Source organism: Mercenaria mercenaria, chromosome 13 (assembly GCF_021730395.1).
Source record: "Mercenaria mercenaria strain notata chromosome 13, MADL_Memer_1, whole genome shotgun sequence".
Classification (NCBI taxonomy): Eukaryota; Metazoa; Mollusca; class Bivalvia; order Venerida; family Veneridae; genus Mercenaria; species Mercenaria mercenaria.
Window position 1 is genome coordinate 69,046,398 of NC_069373.1, and position 19,784 is coordinate 69,066,181.

A 19,784-nucleotide genomic window follows, 5' to 3' on the forward strand; every position below is an offset into this window, starting at 1 on the left:
AAAAGTATGGCCTTTAGAGAGGTCACAAGGTTTTTCTATCATTTGACCTACTGACCTAGTTTTTGATGGCACGTGATCCACTTTCGAACTTGACCTAGATATCATCAAGATGAACATTCAGACCAACTTTCATACAGATCCCATGAAAAATATGGCCTTTAGAGAGGTCACAAGGTTTTTCTATTATTTGACCTACTGACCTAGTTTTTGAAGGCACATGACCCGCTTTCGAACTTGATCTAGATATCATCAAGGTGAACATTCTGACCAATTTTGATGAAGATCTCATGAAATATATGGCCTCTAGAGAGGTCACAAGGTTTTTCTATTTTTAGACCTACTGACCTAGTTTTTGACCGCACGTGACCCAGTTTCGAACTTGACCTAGATATCATCAAGATGAACATTCAGACCAGATTAATCATACAGATCCCATGAAAAATATGGCCTTAAGAGAGGGCACAAGGTTTTTCTATTATTTGACCTACTGACCTAGTTTTTGATGGCACGTGACCCAGTTTCGAACTTGACCTAGATATCATCAAGGTGAACGTTCTGGCCAATTTTCATGAAGATCTTATGAAATATATGGCCTCTAGAGAGGTCACAAGGTTTTTCTATTTTTAGACCTACTGACCTAGTTTTTGATGGCACGTGACCCAGTTTCGAACTTGATCTAGATATCATCAAGGTGAACATTCTGACCAATTTCATGAAGATCTTGTGAAATATATGGCCTCTAGAGTGGTCACAAGGATTTCTATTTTTAGACCTACTGACCTAGTTTTTGAAGTCACGTGACCCAGTTTCGAACTTGACCTAGATATCATCAAGGTGAACATTCTGACCAACTTTCAAAAGGAGCCAATGAAAAATGTGACCTCTAGAGTGGTCACAAGCAAAAGTTTACGGACACATGCGCGGACAGACGACTGACACCGCGCGATCACAAAAGCTCACCTTGTCACTTTGTGACAGGTGAGCTAAAAATTAACAGAAGTAGGGATAATGTTGATAAAATACCACTATTCCCCAATGGTACCACGGTATTGTACCACGGGAAGATGGTACCACGGTTACCGGTATACCGGTAATCCGCGCACCTCTACTACAAACCCTTAATTCAGGATTTCAAAAATGTCCACAAAAAATTTGAAATGCTCACAATCACTTTTCAAACCTAGCAGCGTTTTCCCTTGACTTTTGGAAATGAGGGTCATTGTGACCCCCAGTGTTTCACATCTGGGGATCATTTCCAAATTTTGGGGGTCATACAGATATACTTTCAGTATTTTGAATAAAACTTTGTTTTACTTATACTAGTGATTATACAGATTGAAGTCTTTCCGCATATATGTCATTGAATAAAATGATAAAAACAGCTGATGTTTGACTTTTATTTATATAATGTGCAGCGTTTTTTTTCACCAAAATATTCGGCGAAATTCGGCCCCATTCCCCCCCTCAAAATAGTATGTTTTTTCCCCTTTCTGATGCGTAAAATTCCCCTCCGAAAATACAAAAAGAAGCATATCGATTAAATCATAATTCACTAGTTTATTTAATTTATTTTCATATAGATTAGAAAACAGTTCACCGCGGTATCTCGCGTTCTGTTTACATCGACACCGGTTGGAGTAACTTCCCTTGATAAATCAGTATCATCGAAGCGCTTTATTATTCTGCACAACAACGCTGTTGAATGTTAGTCTGTAAATGATTTGCATTCTATTTGTTTGGCCGGGTAGTGTTGAGTTTCCCATCTTCTAGTCAGTCAGGGATTGATTTTATGCTTTGGGAAGGGACTAGTCCAATGCATACACCTTTTTTACAGTTTGTTTTACATTGTGACAGGTCAAATGTAGCAGTGACTGCAAATGACGGAATTTGACAGAAATAAAAAAAAAAATAGCCGCTCACCAACAGCTTGTTTAGGAAGGAACCTAATGTCTGTTGTAAATTTTGGTTGTCTAATGGATATCTTATCCTGCACATTTGAAAAATTTATTTGGTTATCTGGTATTGATATGCTACACTGTGTTATATGTCGTGTCACATGTTCTTATGGGCCCTGAATTTATCAATAAACTTGAAACTACTTTATTTCAACACAAATGAAAATTCCCCTTTTCTTAGTTTTACGTCGTATTTTTCCCCCTCCAAAGGGCACCGACCCCCTTCCCCCAAAAGTGAAAAAAATCACTGATGTGCTAAAATAGGTTTTAATACTTTTTATCTGGCAGTATTACAGTAGAAACAGTTAATTTGAACCACTGGGTCCTACTGTACTTGCTGCCGACGTCATAAACATCGTCAGCTTGCACTGCTTTTGAGCCATTTTTTTAGTAAACAGCAGACTGATACTACTGGTAGTAGTAAGGAGCAGCGAAAACAACTGTTACAAAGCGTTAATCAGTCAAAGTATCAGACTGGGTATTAAATCTGTGAAATGTGAATCGACACAAATATAGAAAATTGGTGACACAGTCTGCATATAATTATGAAACTGAAAGTACATTTTCAGAAAATCACTCTTTGTAAACAAAATTGACCTGATTTAGATTTTCAAAAAATTGCGTCCACTGACGCACAGATTTTATTTTTACGGGTCATTTATCAAACAAGAGGGCCATGATGGCCCTATATCGCTCACCTGAGTTTAATTGCTTTCTTGAAAAAAATTCTTTGCTAAAGCTAAACAAATAACCCCATGGGGTGGGGTCAATTTGACCCCGGAGGTAATGATTTGAACAAATTTTGTAGAAGTCTACTAGGCAATGCTACATGTCAAATATCTAAGATCTAAGCCTTCTGGTTTATTTTTAGAAATTTTTTGAAGATTTTCCTATGTAAAATCAAGTGACCCCTGGGGTGGGGTCAATCTTAACCCCGGGGATCATGATTTGAACAAATTTTGTAGAGGTCCACTAGGCAATGCTACATATGAAATATCTAAGCTCTAGGCCTTCTGGTATATTTTGAAGATTTTTCTATGTACAATCAAGTAATCCCATGGGGCGGGGTCAATTTGACCCCGGGGGTCATGATTTGAATAAATTTTGTAGAAGTCTACTAGGCAATGCTCCATGTCAAATATCTAAGACCTAGGCCTTCTGGTTTATTTTTAGAAAATTTTTGAAGATTTTCCTATGTAAAATCAAGTGACCCCTGGGGTGGGGTCAACTTTGACCCGGGGGTCATGATTTGAACAAATTTTGTAGAGGTCCACTAGGCAATGCTACATGTCAAATATCTAAGCTCTAAGCCTTCTGGTTTATTTTTAGAAATTTTTTGAAGATTTTCCTATGTAAAATCAAGTGACCCCTGGGGCGAGGTCAATTTTGACCCCGGGGTCATGATTTGAACAATTTTAGTAGAGGTCCACTAGGCAATGCTACAAGTCAAATATCTAAGCTCTAGGGCTTCTGGTTTTTGAGAAGAAGATTTTTTAAGATTTTCCTATGTACAATCAAGTGACCCCCGGGGCGGGGTCAATTTTGACCCTGGGGTCATGATTTGAACAAACTTGGTAGAGGTCCACTAGGCAATGCTTCACACCAAATATCTAAGCTCTAGGGCTTCTGGTTTTTGAGAAGAAGATTTTTAAAGTTTTTACTTTTGGTTGCCATGGCAACCAGAATTCTGTATGGAATTCAATTCTTTGAACAATTTCTAAAGAAGACCATCCAAGGAACAACCCTGTGAAGTTTCATCAAAATTGGCTTGTTGGTTTAGGAGGAGATGTTGTTTAAAGGAAAGTGTGGACGGACGACGGACGGACGCCGGACGGTGAGTGATCACAATACCTCACCCTGAGCACTTTGTGCTCAGGTGAGCTAAAAAGTGCGACTATGACGCAGGATTTGAGCATCAGGGAAAACCCTGAAACTAGCTTGCATTGATTGTATTTTAAAAACTGTATGATTTTTAAAATAAAAGTTTAGAAACCAAACACTGCTTTCCAAAGTGAAGGTACAATGTATCTGAATGAAGCAAAATTTCATTCGAACTTTTTTTATTGATCGAAATCTCTCTAAAGAAAATCAAATTAAGGAAATCTTCCTTTTTAATAGACAATTAAGTCATTCTAAAATAAAAGAAAATACACGAAGCAGAAAAAAATGCCATTGCTGCAGACACTTCTGGAAGGAAGTGTCTAGCCGTCCTGTAACCGGACGCCTAGCCTGCGTTTAAGCCATCCGGTTACCGCACCGGACCCATGAAGTAGCAACCCCAGACCATTTTTAAGAAGTATTTCTATGTTAAAGTTATATATTGGAAATGAAAGAGCTTGAAACTGATGATAGAGTCAAATTGCTACACATCAATTATTCATTAAGAAATCAATTACCGGACTGCTAGAAAATCCCGAGGATTTGCTAGGGGTCCGGCTAGAACGCAGCCTAGGTGTCCAGTTACCGGACTAGACACTTCCCTTCTGAAAAGCCATTATGTCTCAAAATCTAGGACACAACTTTAAACATATAATAATATATCTGTAAATTCTATGTTTTTATCTGTAAATTCTATGTTCAAACACACTATTGCTCTGTCAACAAATATGAGTCCAAAAACTTGATCTTGCTGAAATCAAAACTAGCAAAAAAAAAATGGTTGTTGTTGTTGCTAGTCTGTAGGATGGGATGTGGAGTTGTAATATTTTAAATGAAGCGGTAAAGCTCAGGTGTCCCAAACACTCCGAACATGATTATTTACCCTAGTCGGTAAATGCACAGGTGGCAGTAACGTACCTAGGATACAGTATGGGTCCATGAGGCATATGCCCTTAAATTTACTACAATTATAATGTTTTCTTAGGAAAAAAATGACAAAAAGCCATTTTGAAAAAAATTTTGCTCCTGTGACAATGAGCCATGAGAAAGGTGATCAAGAACAGTTTGACATGTGCATTGCTTCCAGGTCCGTATTTTTTTTCAAAACAATATTTCCTTATCAATGGTTGGCCGCCTTTTCGGCAAAAGATTAATCTTTCAGAAAAACCTTACTTCAAAACCCAGTTCCAAACCGTTTACGCATCACGAGCGAGCAACGGCATACGAAACAATAGTGATTTCTCCACCCGAATAAATCCCACACATTTTTCGCACCGAAGTCTCCCCCGTAAAACAAATCAAGTACACCATGTCAGTTAAAAATAGCACTGCAAGCAGTCAGAATAGGCTAAATGTAAACTAACAAGACTAAAAATAAGGTTCAATTCTACTTAATTACTTACCAGTTGTTATTTATTTGAATTTGGTAGATAATCCTCGTGAGCCATCGCTGCTTGTTTATATTCGGGTACTCTTTGGATTTTATCGCTACGTTTGAAATACGTAAACTGTCTCCGCCAATGAAAACGTTCTTTACAACCACCGTCTTGTCAACGGTAATCATGGCAGGCGAAGGTAATTTCCAAAAGCGAAAATGTTAAATAGCGGATTTGTAAGTAACAAAGTAGGATTGAACCTAGTTTTCGGTCTTGTTATTTTGTGTTTAGTCTGTTATGAACGGTTATTACGTTATTTTAAACTCGCACTGTGAGCTTGATGTGTTTTAGGGGGGAGACTTCGATGCAAAAAATGTGTGGGATTTATTCGGGTGGAGAAATCACTATCGTTTCGTATGCCGTTGCTCGCTCGTGATGCGTAAACGGTTTGGAACTGGGTTTTGAAGTAAGGTTTTTCTGAAAGATTGATCTTTTGCCGAAAAGGCGGCCAACCATTGATAAGGAAATATTGTTTTGAAACAAAATACGGACCTGGAAGCAATGCACATGTCAAACTGTTCTTGATCACCTTTCTCATGGCTCATTGTCACAGGAGCAAACTTTTTTTCAAAATGGCTTTTTGTCATTTTTTCTTAAGAAAACATTATAATTGTAGTAAATTTAAGTGCATATGGCTCATGGATCCATACTGTATCCTAGGTACGTTACTGCCACCTGTGGGTAAATGTGCCCATCTGCTTTCCGTTTGGAAAGCATCGCGAAAACGTATGGCAAAACGAATTCATTGAAATAAAAATTTATTCAACAAGAAATTAAGAACTGCTACAATGCACAAAATAAGTTAAAACAATTTCAAGCTATATGTTCAAAGGAAGAACTTAAGTACTCATGAATTATAGTGACAAACCATAATATGTACAAAAAGATTGTCACCGCACCTGCATTGGCTTCCATGTTGGAAATGAGAATGAGGCTGCATGTCAGATGAATACTGATTGGTGCAAATTTTGTTACAATAATTTTGATTGGATCATTGTGACACTGTCAACCTGCTCGTACAAGAATCAATGAATAAGAAATAAGGATCAAAATATTTCAGTTTGTACCGAAAATAATAACGAGTTTATACATTTTAAAGATAGAGGAACGTGTACGTAAAAGGAGGCACACAGAAAGTGTGCCTTCACTCCAAGCCCTGTTGCCAAGTGACGAAAACATGCCTGCACCCCCAGGAGCCAGCCCTGCAATGGACACAAAGAAAGATGACCCAGCACAACAATCTAAAAGAAAGAAAGAACTAGAGAACATGAGGGAGAACCAGCAAGGTTTAAAAAAAAATAACTGAATAGAAACATAATCTTGTATTCTTGATACAGTTGAATGAAAATGTTACCCAGTCTCTTATTTAACATTATGATTCTGCGTTATGTTCAAATCATTTGAAGTTTCTATATGAATGCTAATGTTCACCATAAAAACAGTTGGTTTAGTTCCATTTTTTGTCTTACAGACGTGGGTGTGGAATTCCTTTGTCCGACTTGTCAGACTCATTACTTTTTGACGGCAGACAATTAATTTAATTGCATACTTTTTCATTCATTTTTTCCACGGGTTACGTTTGGCCGTTGACAAGCATACATTTTCAGGTATAAATTAAGACAAAGGAAGAATAATTTATTAACACTGATGTTCAAGATAGAAGTAATGATAAAATAATTTGTTAAACCTGTCGAGGGCCTCTAGATTGCTGCATTTTGGAAAAATCATGCGCGTCTATATTAGCATCACTTTCCACATTCTGATTGGCGCTTGGTCTTGGTCTCGCATGAATTTGCACATGGTATCTCTGGATCGAGACATGAATAATCCCTGCAAACTGGCAAAGTTTTGGACAAATTTGTCGTACATTAGAACTTTGGCTGCTGACAAAAATGGGAGTTAACAGTTTAGCAAAAATGAAAGTCAAAGCACATTTTTAAGAATCACAAGTACGATTCTAAACGAGACAGAACTTTTCAAGAGTCTTGATTTTCTGAATACAGCTGGCTTGCACGAGCAACAATTTTGGCATGGCATTTTGTTACACTGTATCTATTGAATGTTTCCCAGCCTTGCGCATCCAACTTCAGCCTTGTAATGTATATAGGAAAAAGTGTTCATAGCTTAATTTTTATTTATTTTTTGTCACAGTTACAGTAATACACTGTATTAAGTTTGCTTTTGTTGCTACTTGTAGGTCATTGTACGAAATAGCAGTTTCATGAAGCTTTTAATGTTGAAAGTCTGGATGAGAGAATTTTGACTGGCAAGTGGATTTTTAAGTCTCACTTGTCCATGGACAAATGAAAAATATTGGGAATTCCACACCCCGAACAGAGAATGGGGTTGGGAAAGTTTAGCATTATCTTATATAGCTATGACCATGAATCTCATCTTTCAAGTTAATTGATCTCAGAACATTAAGTAATTTCTGTTTCATGTTGGGTCTAACCAGCTATGATGCAGCATACATAAATTATCAATATAATTTTTAGAGAAAAACCACATAAATTAACCTGTTTTTGCTACAGCTGCTTAATGCTAAATTTTTTATTTTTTGGAATCAGGGTAAGTTCAGACATAAAGAGAAAGACACACATGAGTAATGAAATTGTTTTTATGCCCCCCTTCGAAGAAGGAGGGGTATATTGTTTTGCAGATGTCGGTCGGTCGGTTGGTCGGTTGGAACGTAGACCAATCCGTTTCTGGATGATAACTCAAGAACGCTTGGGCCTAGGATCATGAAAGTTAAAAGGGAGGTTGGTCATCACCAGCAGATGACTCCTATTGATTTTGAGATCAGTATGTCAAAGGTCAAGGTCACAGTGACCCTGAACAGTTAAACGGTTTCCGGATGATAACCCAAGAACGCTTGGGCCTAGGATCTTCAAAGATGGTCATGACCAGCAGATGACTCCTATTGATTTTGAGGTCAGTAGGTCAAAGTTCAAGGTTAAAGTGACCTGGAACAGTTAAACGGTTTCCAGATGATAACTCAAAAATGCTTGAGCCTAGGATCATGAAAGTTGATAAGGAGGTAGGTCACCACCAGCAGGTGGACGGATAGCTCAGTGGTTTGCACACTGGCCTTCCAATCCTGAGGTCGGGGGTTCGATCCCTGGCAGCTACTCGGGAATTTTCAGAAACGCTTTTCAGTGTTTCCCACCCAACTAGAGGTGTACTGGTCAGGAACCCAGGCAATCCTTGCGTGTATCAGTGCTATACACTGGGCACGTTAAAGAACCAGGCTGTCTTTTCGCAACGAGCTAGGCTAAGTAAGCCGGACAAGCCTGTATCTGATTTCTGCTCTCTCTGTCGTGGGGGCTTTGTCTCACTCTGTCCCTCTGGTCAGATCACTCTGTGTCTGTACTAGTAGAGGATGAATTATGTGCCCTGTGTGGCTGCATTTGAACTAAGTAAAGCGCCTTGGAACGTGAAATTGATCATGAAAAGGGCGCTATATAAATCTGGTATAATAATAATAATAATGACCCTATTGATTTTGAGATCACTAGGTCAAAGGTCAAGGTCACAGTGACCAGGGACAGTAAAACAGTTTCTGGATGATAACTCAAGAATGCTTGGGCCTAGGATCAGGAAAATTGATTGGGAGGTTGGACATGACCAGCATATCGTCATGTCAGTGCAGTAACTCAATAAGTGCTTATATAATATATATGCACTTACTGAGTTATTGCACTAACATGACGATATGACCCCTTTTGAATTTGAGGTTATTAAGTCAAAGTTCAAGGTCACATTGGCCAGGAACAATTAAACGGTTTCCGGACGATAACTGAAGAATGTTTGGACCAAGGGTCATAAAAGTTGATAGAGAGGTTAATCATGACCAGCAGATGACCCCTATTGATTTTGAGGTTCTACAAGCTCTTGTTTCTTAAAAACTATTAAGCACATCAAGCATAGATAATCAGAAAAAAATTGTAAAGCACTATTTTAGTACAAGTGTTAAATTTCAAAAATGAGTACTTGTGCTGTAACATAAGTAAATCACAGTAATGAGTGTACAAGGTTGGTTGTTTGAAAATTTTAATTTCTGACACTTGTCATGGTGTTATCAAGTTAAAGATGATAAAAATCTGGTGCATGAAATGTTTATAAATATATGACAACACTGGTTACCATTATATAATATTAATAAGCAATTTCACAAAATTTATGCAGAATTTTAAATATTCTTTTTAAAAAGAAAATTGTTAATTTAATGTAGTTTCATTCTTACTTAGGTCCCAAGTATGAATGGTCACAGACAGATGAAAGTGTAACAATGGTGTTAAAGATTGATAACATTACAAATGAACAGTTACGAGAGAGTGATGTTACATTTGCAGACAGTGATGTCACAGTAACACTTCCAGGTAATTTAAGACATCAGTATAATTAAGTTTAGATATTAACCTTTAGTCTGCTGGTGGCAAGTGATTCTGCCTTTGCGACCAGTGCAGACCAAGATCAGCCTGCACCTGCACAGATCAGCCTGCACATCTGTGCAGGCTGAACATGGTCTGCACTGTTCGCTATTCAGCCAGTAATTTTTCAGTGAACACCCCTTTGAATAATAAATGGTATTACCCAAATTGAATGATGGATCAGTCCATTGTAGAAATTTAGCAGGCTAAAGGTTAATGATTCTAAGAGGAGTTTGGAGATTTCAGCTTGTAGATGTTTCATGCACATTACATTAAAAGAAATCACTGGACATCAAGTAGTTAGGTAACATATATAGTCTGTAAAGACCACCCTTGGAAAAATGAAAACAGTGGTCTTTGTTGACAAGTGGTCTCCAATGTGGGTATATTCTCACTAAGAACAGATGAATATTGAAAATAGCGGCCTCAATAGATGTGGTCTTTAGCACAAGTGTGGCTGCATATGGGTTTATGCCTTTTATATTTTTATGTCTTTTTATATCTGAATCCATGATATAAATGTTTAATTTGAATTCATATGATGCACCAGAATAACATGAATGTGCCAAATACCGGTATCAAAGTTAAACAGTGATAATGATAATTTTGAAGGCTGTTTAACTTCTGTAAGGATTAATCATACTGATATTTTTTAGTATTACCGGATATATCTATAATGTGATCAAATTATGATTGTAAAATTAATTTAATTTAAATACAATTTTAAACTAAGACGAAAACAGAATGTTGACTAAGAATTTTCATGCATCAGTCGTGATTTTTATGCCCCCAGCATCTACTGTTGTGGGAGGCATATAGTGATTGTCCTGTCCATCCATCCGTTCGTTCATCCGGCTGTATGAGGTTAAACAAATGGGACCGTTTCGTCTAGCATCAATACCCATTACTAGAATGACTTGATACTAATGCAGATGTAACCTGTGACCATTCCTCACCTTCAGACATCACTTGACCTTAGTTTGACCTTGACCTTGACCTCATTTTGGACTAAGTTGCTTTATATAGGCCATCTCTTGGTTAACCAAATGGGACTGTTTCATCTAGCATCAGTACCGCTTACAAGAATGAATTGAAAACAATACAGATGTAACCTGTGACCATTCCTCATCTTCAAACATCACCTGACCTCAGTTTGACCTTGACCTCGTTTTGAACTTAGGTTGCTTTGTATCGACAAGGATGCCACCAGGGGCATCAAGCGTTTATTGAACGCAGCTCCTTATTCAAATTTGTATGACATTTTGACCATGTTGATAATTGTCAGATGCTTTTAAAGAAATTACCAAATACACTACAAAATCAACCAAAATACGCATCTGTTATTAAAATGGTAATTATTCACTGGATGCACAAACAGCTCCAAGAACAATGTAGAAGGTAAGCCAACCTGCTTAGCTCAGTTGGGACAATGCAGAATTATATATTGCAGAATCATGAGTTTGATCCCCAGGCAAGGAATATGTTCTCCGTGACAGTTTGATAAAAGACATTGTATCTGAAATCACTTATCCTCCATCTCTGAGTCATGTTGAGAAGTTGGCAGTTACTTGTAGAAAACAGGTTAACACTGGTACAGAATCCTGGACCACTGTTTAAGTTAACTGGTCAATGTAACATAATTGAAATACATGACTTGAAACAAAGATCTAAATCCAAAACAAAGAAATAAGTAGTCTGGCAACCAGTTACAAAATGGTAGTCATTATATGTCAGTACTCTTTTTTTTATTTTGTAGAAAAATCTGGTTGATTTCTTGAATCAGAACAAAGTAAAACTGCTTTGTTAATCTTTGTTAAGAATATTTATTCATATGTTTTACTTGCTGCAGATGGTAGAAATTGGACATGGCAGCTGTGTGATGAAATATTCCGTGAGGACAGTCGTGTTAAGGTGAAGAAACGAAAGATGAGTTTGCACATGAAGAAAAAGAACTCGGTGATATGGTCAAATCTGGAGGTATAATGTCTGTTTAATATTCAAATGTTGTTTACTTTTGGTCCTTCGTAAATGACTTACTGCTTTTTAGTAACAGTATACTCGAGCTTGATTGATTATTTTGTGACATAAAAACAATTTAGGAGTTTCAAAATCTCAGGTTATATCACATTCAAATTGCACACTGTCTGTAGTTTGATTGTCACATTGTTAAAATCTTTCCATTTGACACCTCCTTGAAAGTTGATTGTTTCACTAGTGTAATATCACTTAATCATACTTGCATGTTTAGTATGATATTATTTTTAGCTCACCTGTCACATAGTGACAAGGTGAGCTTTTGTGATCACCCTTCGTCCATCGTCAGTCCGTCCGTGCGTCAACAATTTCTTGTCTGCACGATAGTGGTTTCATTTATGATTTTATTTTAACCAAACTTGCACACAACATGTATCACCATAAGATCTTAGTTCCTTTCTTGAACTGGCCAGATCCCATTATGGGTTCCAGAGTTATGGCCCCTGAAAGGGCCAAAATTAGCTATTTTGACCTTGTCTGCACAATAGCAGCTTTATTATGTCTCCCCCCCTCTGAGGGAGACATATTGTTTTTGCCCTGTCCATAAGTCCGTCCTTCCGTCCGTCCGTACGTCACACTTCATTTCCGAGCAGTAACTGGAGAACCATTTGACCTAGAACCTTCAAATTTCATAGGATTGTAGGGCTGCTGGAGTAGACAACCCCTATTGTTTTTGGGGTCACTCCATCAAAGGTCAAGGTCACAGGGGCCTGAACATTGAAAACCATTTCCGATCAATAACTAGAGAACCACTTGACCCAGAATGTTGAAACTTCATAGGATGATTGGTCATGAAGAGTAGATGACCCCTAGTGATTTTGGGGTCACTCCGTCAAAGGTCAAGGTCACAGAGGCCGGAACATTGAAAACCATTTCTGATCAATAACTATAGAACAACTTGACCCAGAATGTTGAAACTTCATAGGATGATTGGTCATGAAGAGTAGATGACCCCTATTGATTTTGGGGTCACTCCGTCAAAGGTCAAGGTCACAGGGGCATGAACATTGAAAACAGTTTCCGATCAATAACTAGAGAACCACTTGACCGAGAATGTTGAAACTTCATAGGATGATTGGTCATGAAGAGTAGATGACCCCTATTGATTTTGGGGTCACTCCGTCAAAGGTCAAGGTCACAGGGGCCTGAACATTGAAAACCATTTCCGATCAATAACTAGAGAACCACTTGACCCAGAATGTTGAAACTCCATAGGATGATGGTACTTGCAAAGTAGATGACCCCTATTGATTTTGGCGTCACTCCATTAAAGGTCAAGGTCACAGGGGCATGAACATTGAAAACCATTTCCGATCAGTAACTTGAGAACCACTTGACCTAGAATGTTGAAACTTAATAGGATGATTGGTCATGCAGAGTAGATGACCCCTAACGATTTTTGGGGTCACTCTGTTAAAGGTCAAGGTCACAGGGGCCCAAACATTGAAAACCATTTCCCGTCAGTAACTTGAGAACCACTTGACCCAGAATGATGAAACTTCATAGGATGATTGATCATGCAGAGTAGATGACCCATAACGATTTTAGGGTCACTCTGTTAAAGGTCAAGGTCACAGGGGCCTGAACATGGAAAACCATTTCCAATCAATAACTTAAGAACCTCTCGACCCAGAATGTTGAAACTTCATAGGATGATTGTTCATGCCGAGTAAATGACCCCTATTGTTTTTTGGGTCACTCTGTTAAAGGTCAAGGTCACAGGGGCCTGAACATTGATAACCAGTTCCGATCAATAACTTGAGAACCACTTGACCCAGAATGATGAAACTTCATAGGATGATTTAACATGCAGAGTAGATGACCCCTATTGATTTTGGGGTCAGTCTATTAAAGGTCAAGGTCACAGTGGCCTGTTCATGTAAAATCATTTTTTGGAAATAACTTGAGGACCACTTGATCTACAGTGTTGAAACTTAATAGGATGATTGGACATGCAGAGTAGATGACCCCTATTTATTTTGAGGTCACTTGATCAAAAGTCAAGGTCACAGGAGCCTGAACAGTGGCTTGAGAACCACTAGGCCAAAAGTGTTGAAATTTAGCGGGATGACTGGACATGCCAAGTAGATGATCCCTATTGCAGCCAACCATCAGTGTCTCTTTGACTTTCGCTTCTGACCTCTATTGACTTCTTGCCTATAGGACTTTGCATTGGGGGAGACATGCGCTTTTTTACAAAAGCATTTTCTAGTTTATGATTTGATTTTTACCAAACTGGCACACAACTTGTATCACCATAAGATCTTGGTTCCTTTCTTGAACTGGCCAGATCCCATTGCGGGTTCCAGAGTTATGGCCCTTGAAAGGGCCAGAATTAGCTATTTTGACCTTGTCTGAACAATAGCCGCTTCACTTATGATTTGATTTTAACCAAACTTGCACACAACTTGTATCACAATAAGATCTTGGTTCCTTTCTTGAACTGGCGAGATTCCATTATGGGTTCCAGAGTGATGGCCCCTGAAAGGGCCAGAATTAGCTATTTTGACCTTGTCTGCACAATAGCAGCTTCATTTATGATTTGAATTTTTACCAAACTGGCACAAAACTTGTGTCACCATAAGATCTTGATTCCTTAGTTAAACCGGCCAGATCCCTTAATGGGTTCCAGAGTTATGGCCCCTGAAAGGGCCAGAATTAGCTATTTTGACCTTGTCTGCACAATAGCAGCTTCATTTATGATTTGATTTTAACCAAACTTGCACACAACTTGTATCACCACAAGATCTTGGTTCCGTTCTTAAAGTGGCCAGATTTCTTCATGGGTTCCAGAGTTATGGCCCCTTTAAGGTCCAAAATTGGCTATTTTGGCTTTTGCAGCCATATAGAGACTTCAGTTATGGTTTTATTTGATACAAACTTCCAAAATAACTTCAGCAACAATAATTCTTGGATTCTATGACAAATCAGATCCAAGCGTAGGTTCAGAGTTATTTTATATCTGATTACCTCACCTGATTGTAATCAAAATGGATTTATTTCAGTAAGTTCTTATAGGACTTATTTGAAATTTCATTATTGTCATTAGTTGGACTGAGCCAATCAGGGTAGATAACTATGGACTGATTTTATGTCAAATTACCTCCCTTTATTTCAAATTAAAATGGGTATATCTCCGTAACAAATGAAGATACTGATCTGAAATTTCATTTATGTCAACAGATTTATTTGGCAGATCCTTCTTTTGTTCACTTATAATAATTTTTTTTTTTTAATTACTTTCCTTTTACGTTACTATAAATAGCTTATATTTAGTAACTTTTTTATTATTGGCCGTAGAGAAAAACCGAGACCACTTTTCTGTGGTACAACATGGATGGTACCTCCAATTTTTAGGTGTATTTTGACATATCTGTACCTTGTAAGAATTTTTTTTTCTTTTTGGTTAAATTTCTTCCCTTTGTTGTTACGGTCCTTTGGACTTAGATATTTTTTCTGAGTACCTTCTTGTACTCAAGTGCAATGATAACAGGTGAGCGATATAGGGCCATCATGGCCCTCTTGTTCATACAAGCAGCTAACTGAAGTAGTGTCCCTTTACACCTAATCATACTTGTGTGTTTTATATGATATTATTTTTATGCCCCCCACCCTACATTCCGTCTGTCTGTCCATCCGTAGAAACCAGATTGCCTACAGCCCACATTAATGACCCGATTTAGTTCATACTTAAACTCAACAATTGTTGTGGCAAGAACTTCAAACTGACCTATATATAAATGACCTTGACCCTCATATGACCTTCACCTTCAAACTTAAAACATAATAAACAACATTTTTGGTCCTACAGCCTGCATAAATGTCCCAATTTAGTTCATACATTCAACAAACCTTCTGGCATGACCTACAAACTTACATGTATATAGATGACCTTGACCTTTGCATGATCTCCACCTTTAAACTTGAAATCTAAAAAAACAAAATCTTTGGCCATACACCCCTGGGCATTATTTTGTGTTCTGAAAATGAAGCTGATTGTTTATACAAGTGTTTATACAAGCAGCTATCCGAACGGTGAAGTAGTGTCCCTTTTGTTGTATCATCTCAATGTATACCATATTGGCTGCAATGCATGTTTGTCTGAAGAGTACATACTATGTATTAATGTTTATATTTATACACCAGCACATTGAACCAGAGGGTCCACTGCCATCACCTGCCTTCATACTATGTATTAATGTTTATATTTATACACCAGCACATTGAACCAGAGGGTCCACTGCCATCACCTGCCTTCAGTTCGTGCTCCACAGAGAGCCAGGATCCAGCTGATTCACCCAGTGTATTGTCAGAGGACTCTGGTACCCAGCTTCCTGTGTTTAGCACTGGGAGCACCAACCTGTTAGAGGAACAGGACAGAACACAAGATAAAAGTGGAAATGAAGAGGAAGAAACTGAAAATCAGGAGAACCTGAGAAAAGAAGAAGGTTGTTAATTTTTTTTTAGCTCACCTGTCACATAGTGACAAGGTGAGCTTTTGTGATCACTCTTCGTCCGTCGTCCGTTGTCTTTGCGTGCGTGCGTGCGTCAACAATTTCTTGCCTGCACGATAGTGGTTTCATTTATGATTTTATTTTAACCAAACTTGCACACAACTTGTATCACCATAGGGTCTTGGTTCCTTTCTTGAACTGGCCAGATCCCATTATGGGTTCCAGAGTTATGGCCCCTGAAAGGGCCAAAATTAGCTGTTTTGACCTTGTCTGCAAAATAGCAGCTTTATTTATGATTTGACTTTTTACCAAACTGGCACACAACTTGTATCACCATAAGATCTCGGTTGCTTTGTCGAACCGGCAAGATCCCATAATGGGTTCCAGAGTTATGGCCCCTGAAAGGGCCAAAATTAGCTATTTTGACCATGTCTGCACAATAGCAGCTTCATTTATAATTTGATTTTAACCAAACTTGTACACAACTTGTATCACCACAAGGTCTTGGTTCCTTTTTTGAACTGGCCAAATTCCATCATGGGTTCCAGAGTTATGGCCCTTTAAAGGTCCAAAATTGGCTTTTTTGGCTTTTGCAGCCATATAGAGACTTCATTTATGGTTTTGATTTGAAACAAGCTTCCAAAATATCTTCAACAACAATAAATGTTGGATTCCATGACAAATCTGTCAGATCCAATCGTAGGTTCCAGAGTTATTTTATATCTGATTACCTCCCCTGATTGTAATCAAAATGGATTTATATCAGTAAGTACTTATAGGACTTATTTGAAATTTCATTATTGTCATTAGTTGGACTGAGACAATCAGGGTAGATAACTATGGACTGATTTTATGTCAAATTAACTCCCTTTATTTCAAATTAAAATGGGAATATCTCCGTAACTAATGAAGATACTGATCTGAAATTTCATTTATATCAACAGATTTATTTGGCAGATCCTTTTTTCGTTCACTTACAATAAAAAAAGTTTCAGTTACTTCCCTTTTACGTTACTATAAATAGCTCATTTTTAGTAACTTTTTTATTATTCGCCATAGAGAAAAACCGAGACCACTTTTCTGTGGTACAACATGGATGGTGCCTCCAATTTTTAGGTGCATTTTGACATATCTGTACCTTGTAAGATTTTTTTTCTTTCTTTTTGGTTAAATTTCTTCCTTTTGTTGTTCCTGTCCTTTGGTCTTAGATATTTTTTCTGAGGACCTTCTTGTCCTCAAATGCAATGATAACAGGTGAGCGATATAGGGCCATGATGGCCCTCTTGTCTTTTTTATGGTTTAAGGATATTTTTTATACAGTGGTATTCAAATGCATTACTTGAAATCACTTGCCCCATACTGATGGGCATTTGAGCCTCACTTGGGGTGTAGAATTCTAAATATGAGGAAACCATTCAGCTGTGTAATGCAAAGTCGCTGTTTCTACCTAGGGGCCCCGCACGTGATGAAATGATGCACAGAGGGTCACCTTGCAATGGGTCTTCCTCCACCAAGAATAGCTGGAATGTCACCATATAACATATAATTGTGTTGGTAAACCACCAAAAAAGAACAAAAACAAAATAAAATGCATTACTGTTAGTTATTTACCATACTTTGCGTTCCTTGGTTCTGCATCAGTATGTATTTTATGTTCTCAGTTAGAAGCACTCATAAGTCAAAAGGTAAAGGATGATGGTCTTTAGACACAGTCCCCTGTGGAATAAATCATTACAGATATCATTCATTCTCTAGTTGTGCAGTGTTACAATGTAATTGTATATGTTTTACATCCTTTTACTTCCTGTTTATCACCTTGCTTTGCTGATCAAATCACAGATAGGGTAATTGGAAACAATATTAGGGAAGAATAAACTACATTTTTAGCTCGACTATTCGAAGAATAGTTTAGCTATTCTACTCACCCTGGCGTCGGCGTCGGCGTCACACCTTGGTTAAGTTTTTGCATGCAAGTACATACAGCTATCATTTAAAGGCATATAGCTTTGAAACTTATTTATTCTTTTTCTAGGTCAATTACCAACCTCACTGGGTCAAGTTCCATAACTCTAACATGTATTTTGAGCAAATTATGCCCCCTTTTGGACTTAGAAAATTCTGGTTAAAGTTTTACATGCAAGTTACTATCTCCAAAACTAATGCAGATATTGAATTGAAACTTCACATGTGTCTTTGGGGTTATGAAACTAGTTGATAGCACCAAGTCCCATAACTCTAATATGCATTTTGGTCAAATTATGTCCCGTTTCAGAACTTAAAACTCTTTTGATATTTAACATTTTGGGTAATAATTTCCTGCTTCTGTGACAATATTTCGAATAGTCGAGCTTGGCTGTCTTACGGACAGCTCTTGTTTCTGATTAGAATAATACTGAATTATTTCCATGAAAAATAGAATATAAATGACAGTAAGATGAAATATCATCCTCTAATTTTACATGGGAGGGTTAAAACTTCTTTCATTTGAAGTAATTAAGTTCTTATTGGATAAATAGAAAAATGCAAACATAATGTATGGTAATTGTTTTTGTTTAAATTGATAATCTTACAGATATGATTTTTACTTGAAAAATTAAGTCTGTGTTAAAATGATCCAGAGAAGGAAAGCAGATTTTTTCCTGCATTACCAAAAATACCAGGTTCAGTAGTTGAACATTTTGTCTTTTTATCAGGTTTTAAATGAATGATTTTAATTACCATTAACTTGGATATGCAGTTCTGATGTAAGAGGTAATTTTGTATTTTTACTTCGATATGTTTCAGAGCCAGTGGTTGAGCTTCAGCTGATAAAGCATGACTTTATAGAAAAGGTAGGACACTTAATTGTTTCAGCAGCTTGGAAATGAAGTAAGGAATGCCATTTGATTATCCTGTATGCAAGAACTCAGTATAATTTTATGATGTTTGCTGTAAGGTAAAAAAATGTACTTCCAAAGTCCTACTTTTAGCATGACTATTCAAAGAATATTTAGGAAAGCTATTGTACTGACTGTGGGTTTGGTATTGCTTTCAGGTAAAGTTTTATTGCAAACTTCTCAGATTCAATGTACATGTAACTGTTGCCCTGTTATCATTGAACTTCACAGCAGGGTTAGTCTTAATAAGGGACAGACATCTGATTTTGAGTTTTGGGTGAGGTTTACTAAAGATTAAAGTTCAACACTTACCTCTCAGTTTCACTGAATCTTAATAAAGATTTACCTCATAATTTTTCTAATATACAGTATGCCTCATTCCCCAACATATACTTCTACCCTATATTACACCCCATCCATCCATAAATAGTTTGTTTCTTAACATTCCTCATAACACATATCATAATATTTTTAGCTCACCTGTCACAAAGTGACAAGGTGAGCTTTTGTGATCGCGCGGTGTCCGTCATCCGTCGTGCGTGCGTCCGTCCGTCCGTAAACTTTTGCTTGTGACCACTCTAGAGGTCACATTTTTCATGGGATCTTTATGGTCTAAAAATAGAAAAACCTTGTGACCTCTCTAGAGGCCATATATTTCATAAGATCTTCATGAAAATTGGTCAGAATGTTCACCTTGATGATATCTAGGTCAAGTTTGAAA

At 37.5% G+C, this 19,784-nt stretch overlaps 2 protein-coding genes across 3 annotated transcripts in view; one reads left to right on the forward strand and one right to left on the reverse strand.

The window, feature by feature from the left end:
- Positions 1–6,260, reverse strand: part of LOC123529276 (E3 ubiquitin-protein ligase Hakai-like) — a 28,392-nt gene extending 22,132 nt beyond the window's left edge. The window contains exon 1 of one of the 2 annotated variants that reach the window (XM_045309542.2): positions 6,169–6,260. In XM_045309542.2, coding sequence (XP_045165477.1) covers positions 6,169–6,184 — 16 coding nt within the window. In that variant the 5' untranslated portion in view covers positions 6,185–6,260. Of the gene's footprint in view, positions 1–2,229; positions 2,368–6,168 lie in introns of those variants that run through there. The other variant, XM_045309543.2, reaches the window with a different exon arrangement.
- Positions 6,261–6,281: 21 nt separating this feature from the next.
- The window catches only part of LOC123529254 (ubiquitin carboxyl-terminal hydrolase 19-like), a 57,079-nt gene continuing 43,576 nt past the window's right edge, over positions 6,282–19,784 (forward strand). Inside the window, exons 1-5 of the mRNA XM_053522193.1 lie at positions 6,282–6,555; positions 9,517–9,648; positions 11,549–11,676; positions 15,953–16,181; positions 18,972–19,018. Coding sequence (XP_053378168.1) covers positions 6,447–6,555; positions 9,517–9,648; positions 11,549–11,676; positions 15,953–16,181; positions 18,972–19,018 — 645 coding nt within the window. The 5' untranslated portion in view covers positions 6,282–6,446. The remainder of the gene's footprint in view (positions 6,556–9,516; positions 9,649–11,548; positions 11,677–15,952; positions 16,182–18,971; positions 19,019–19,784) is intronic.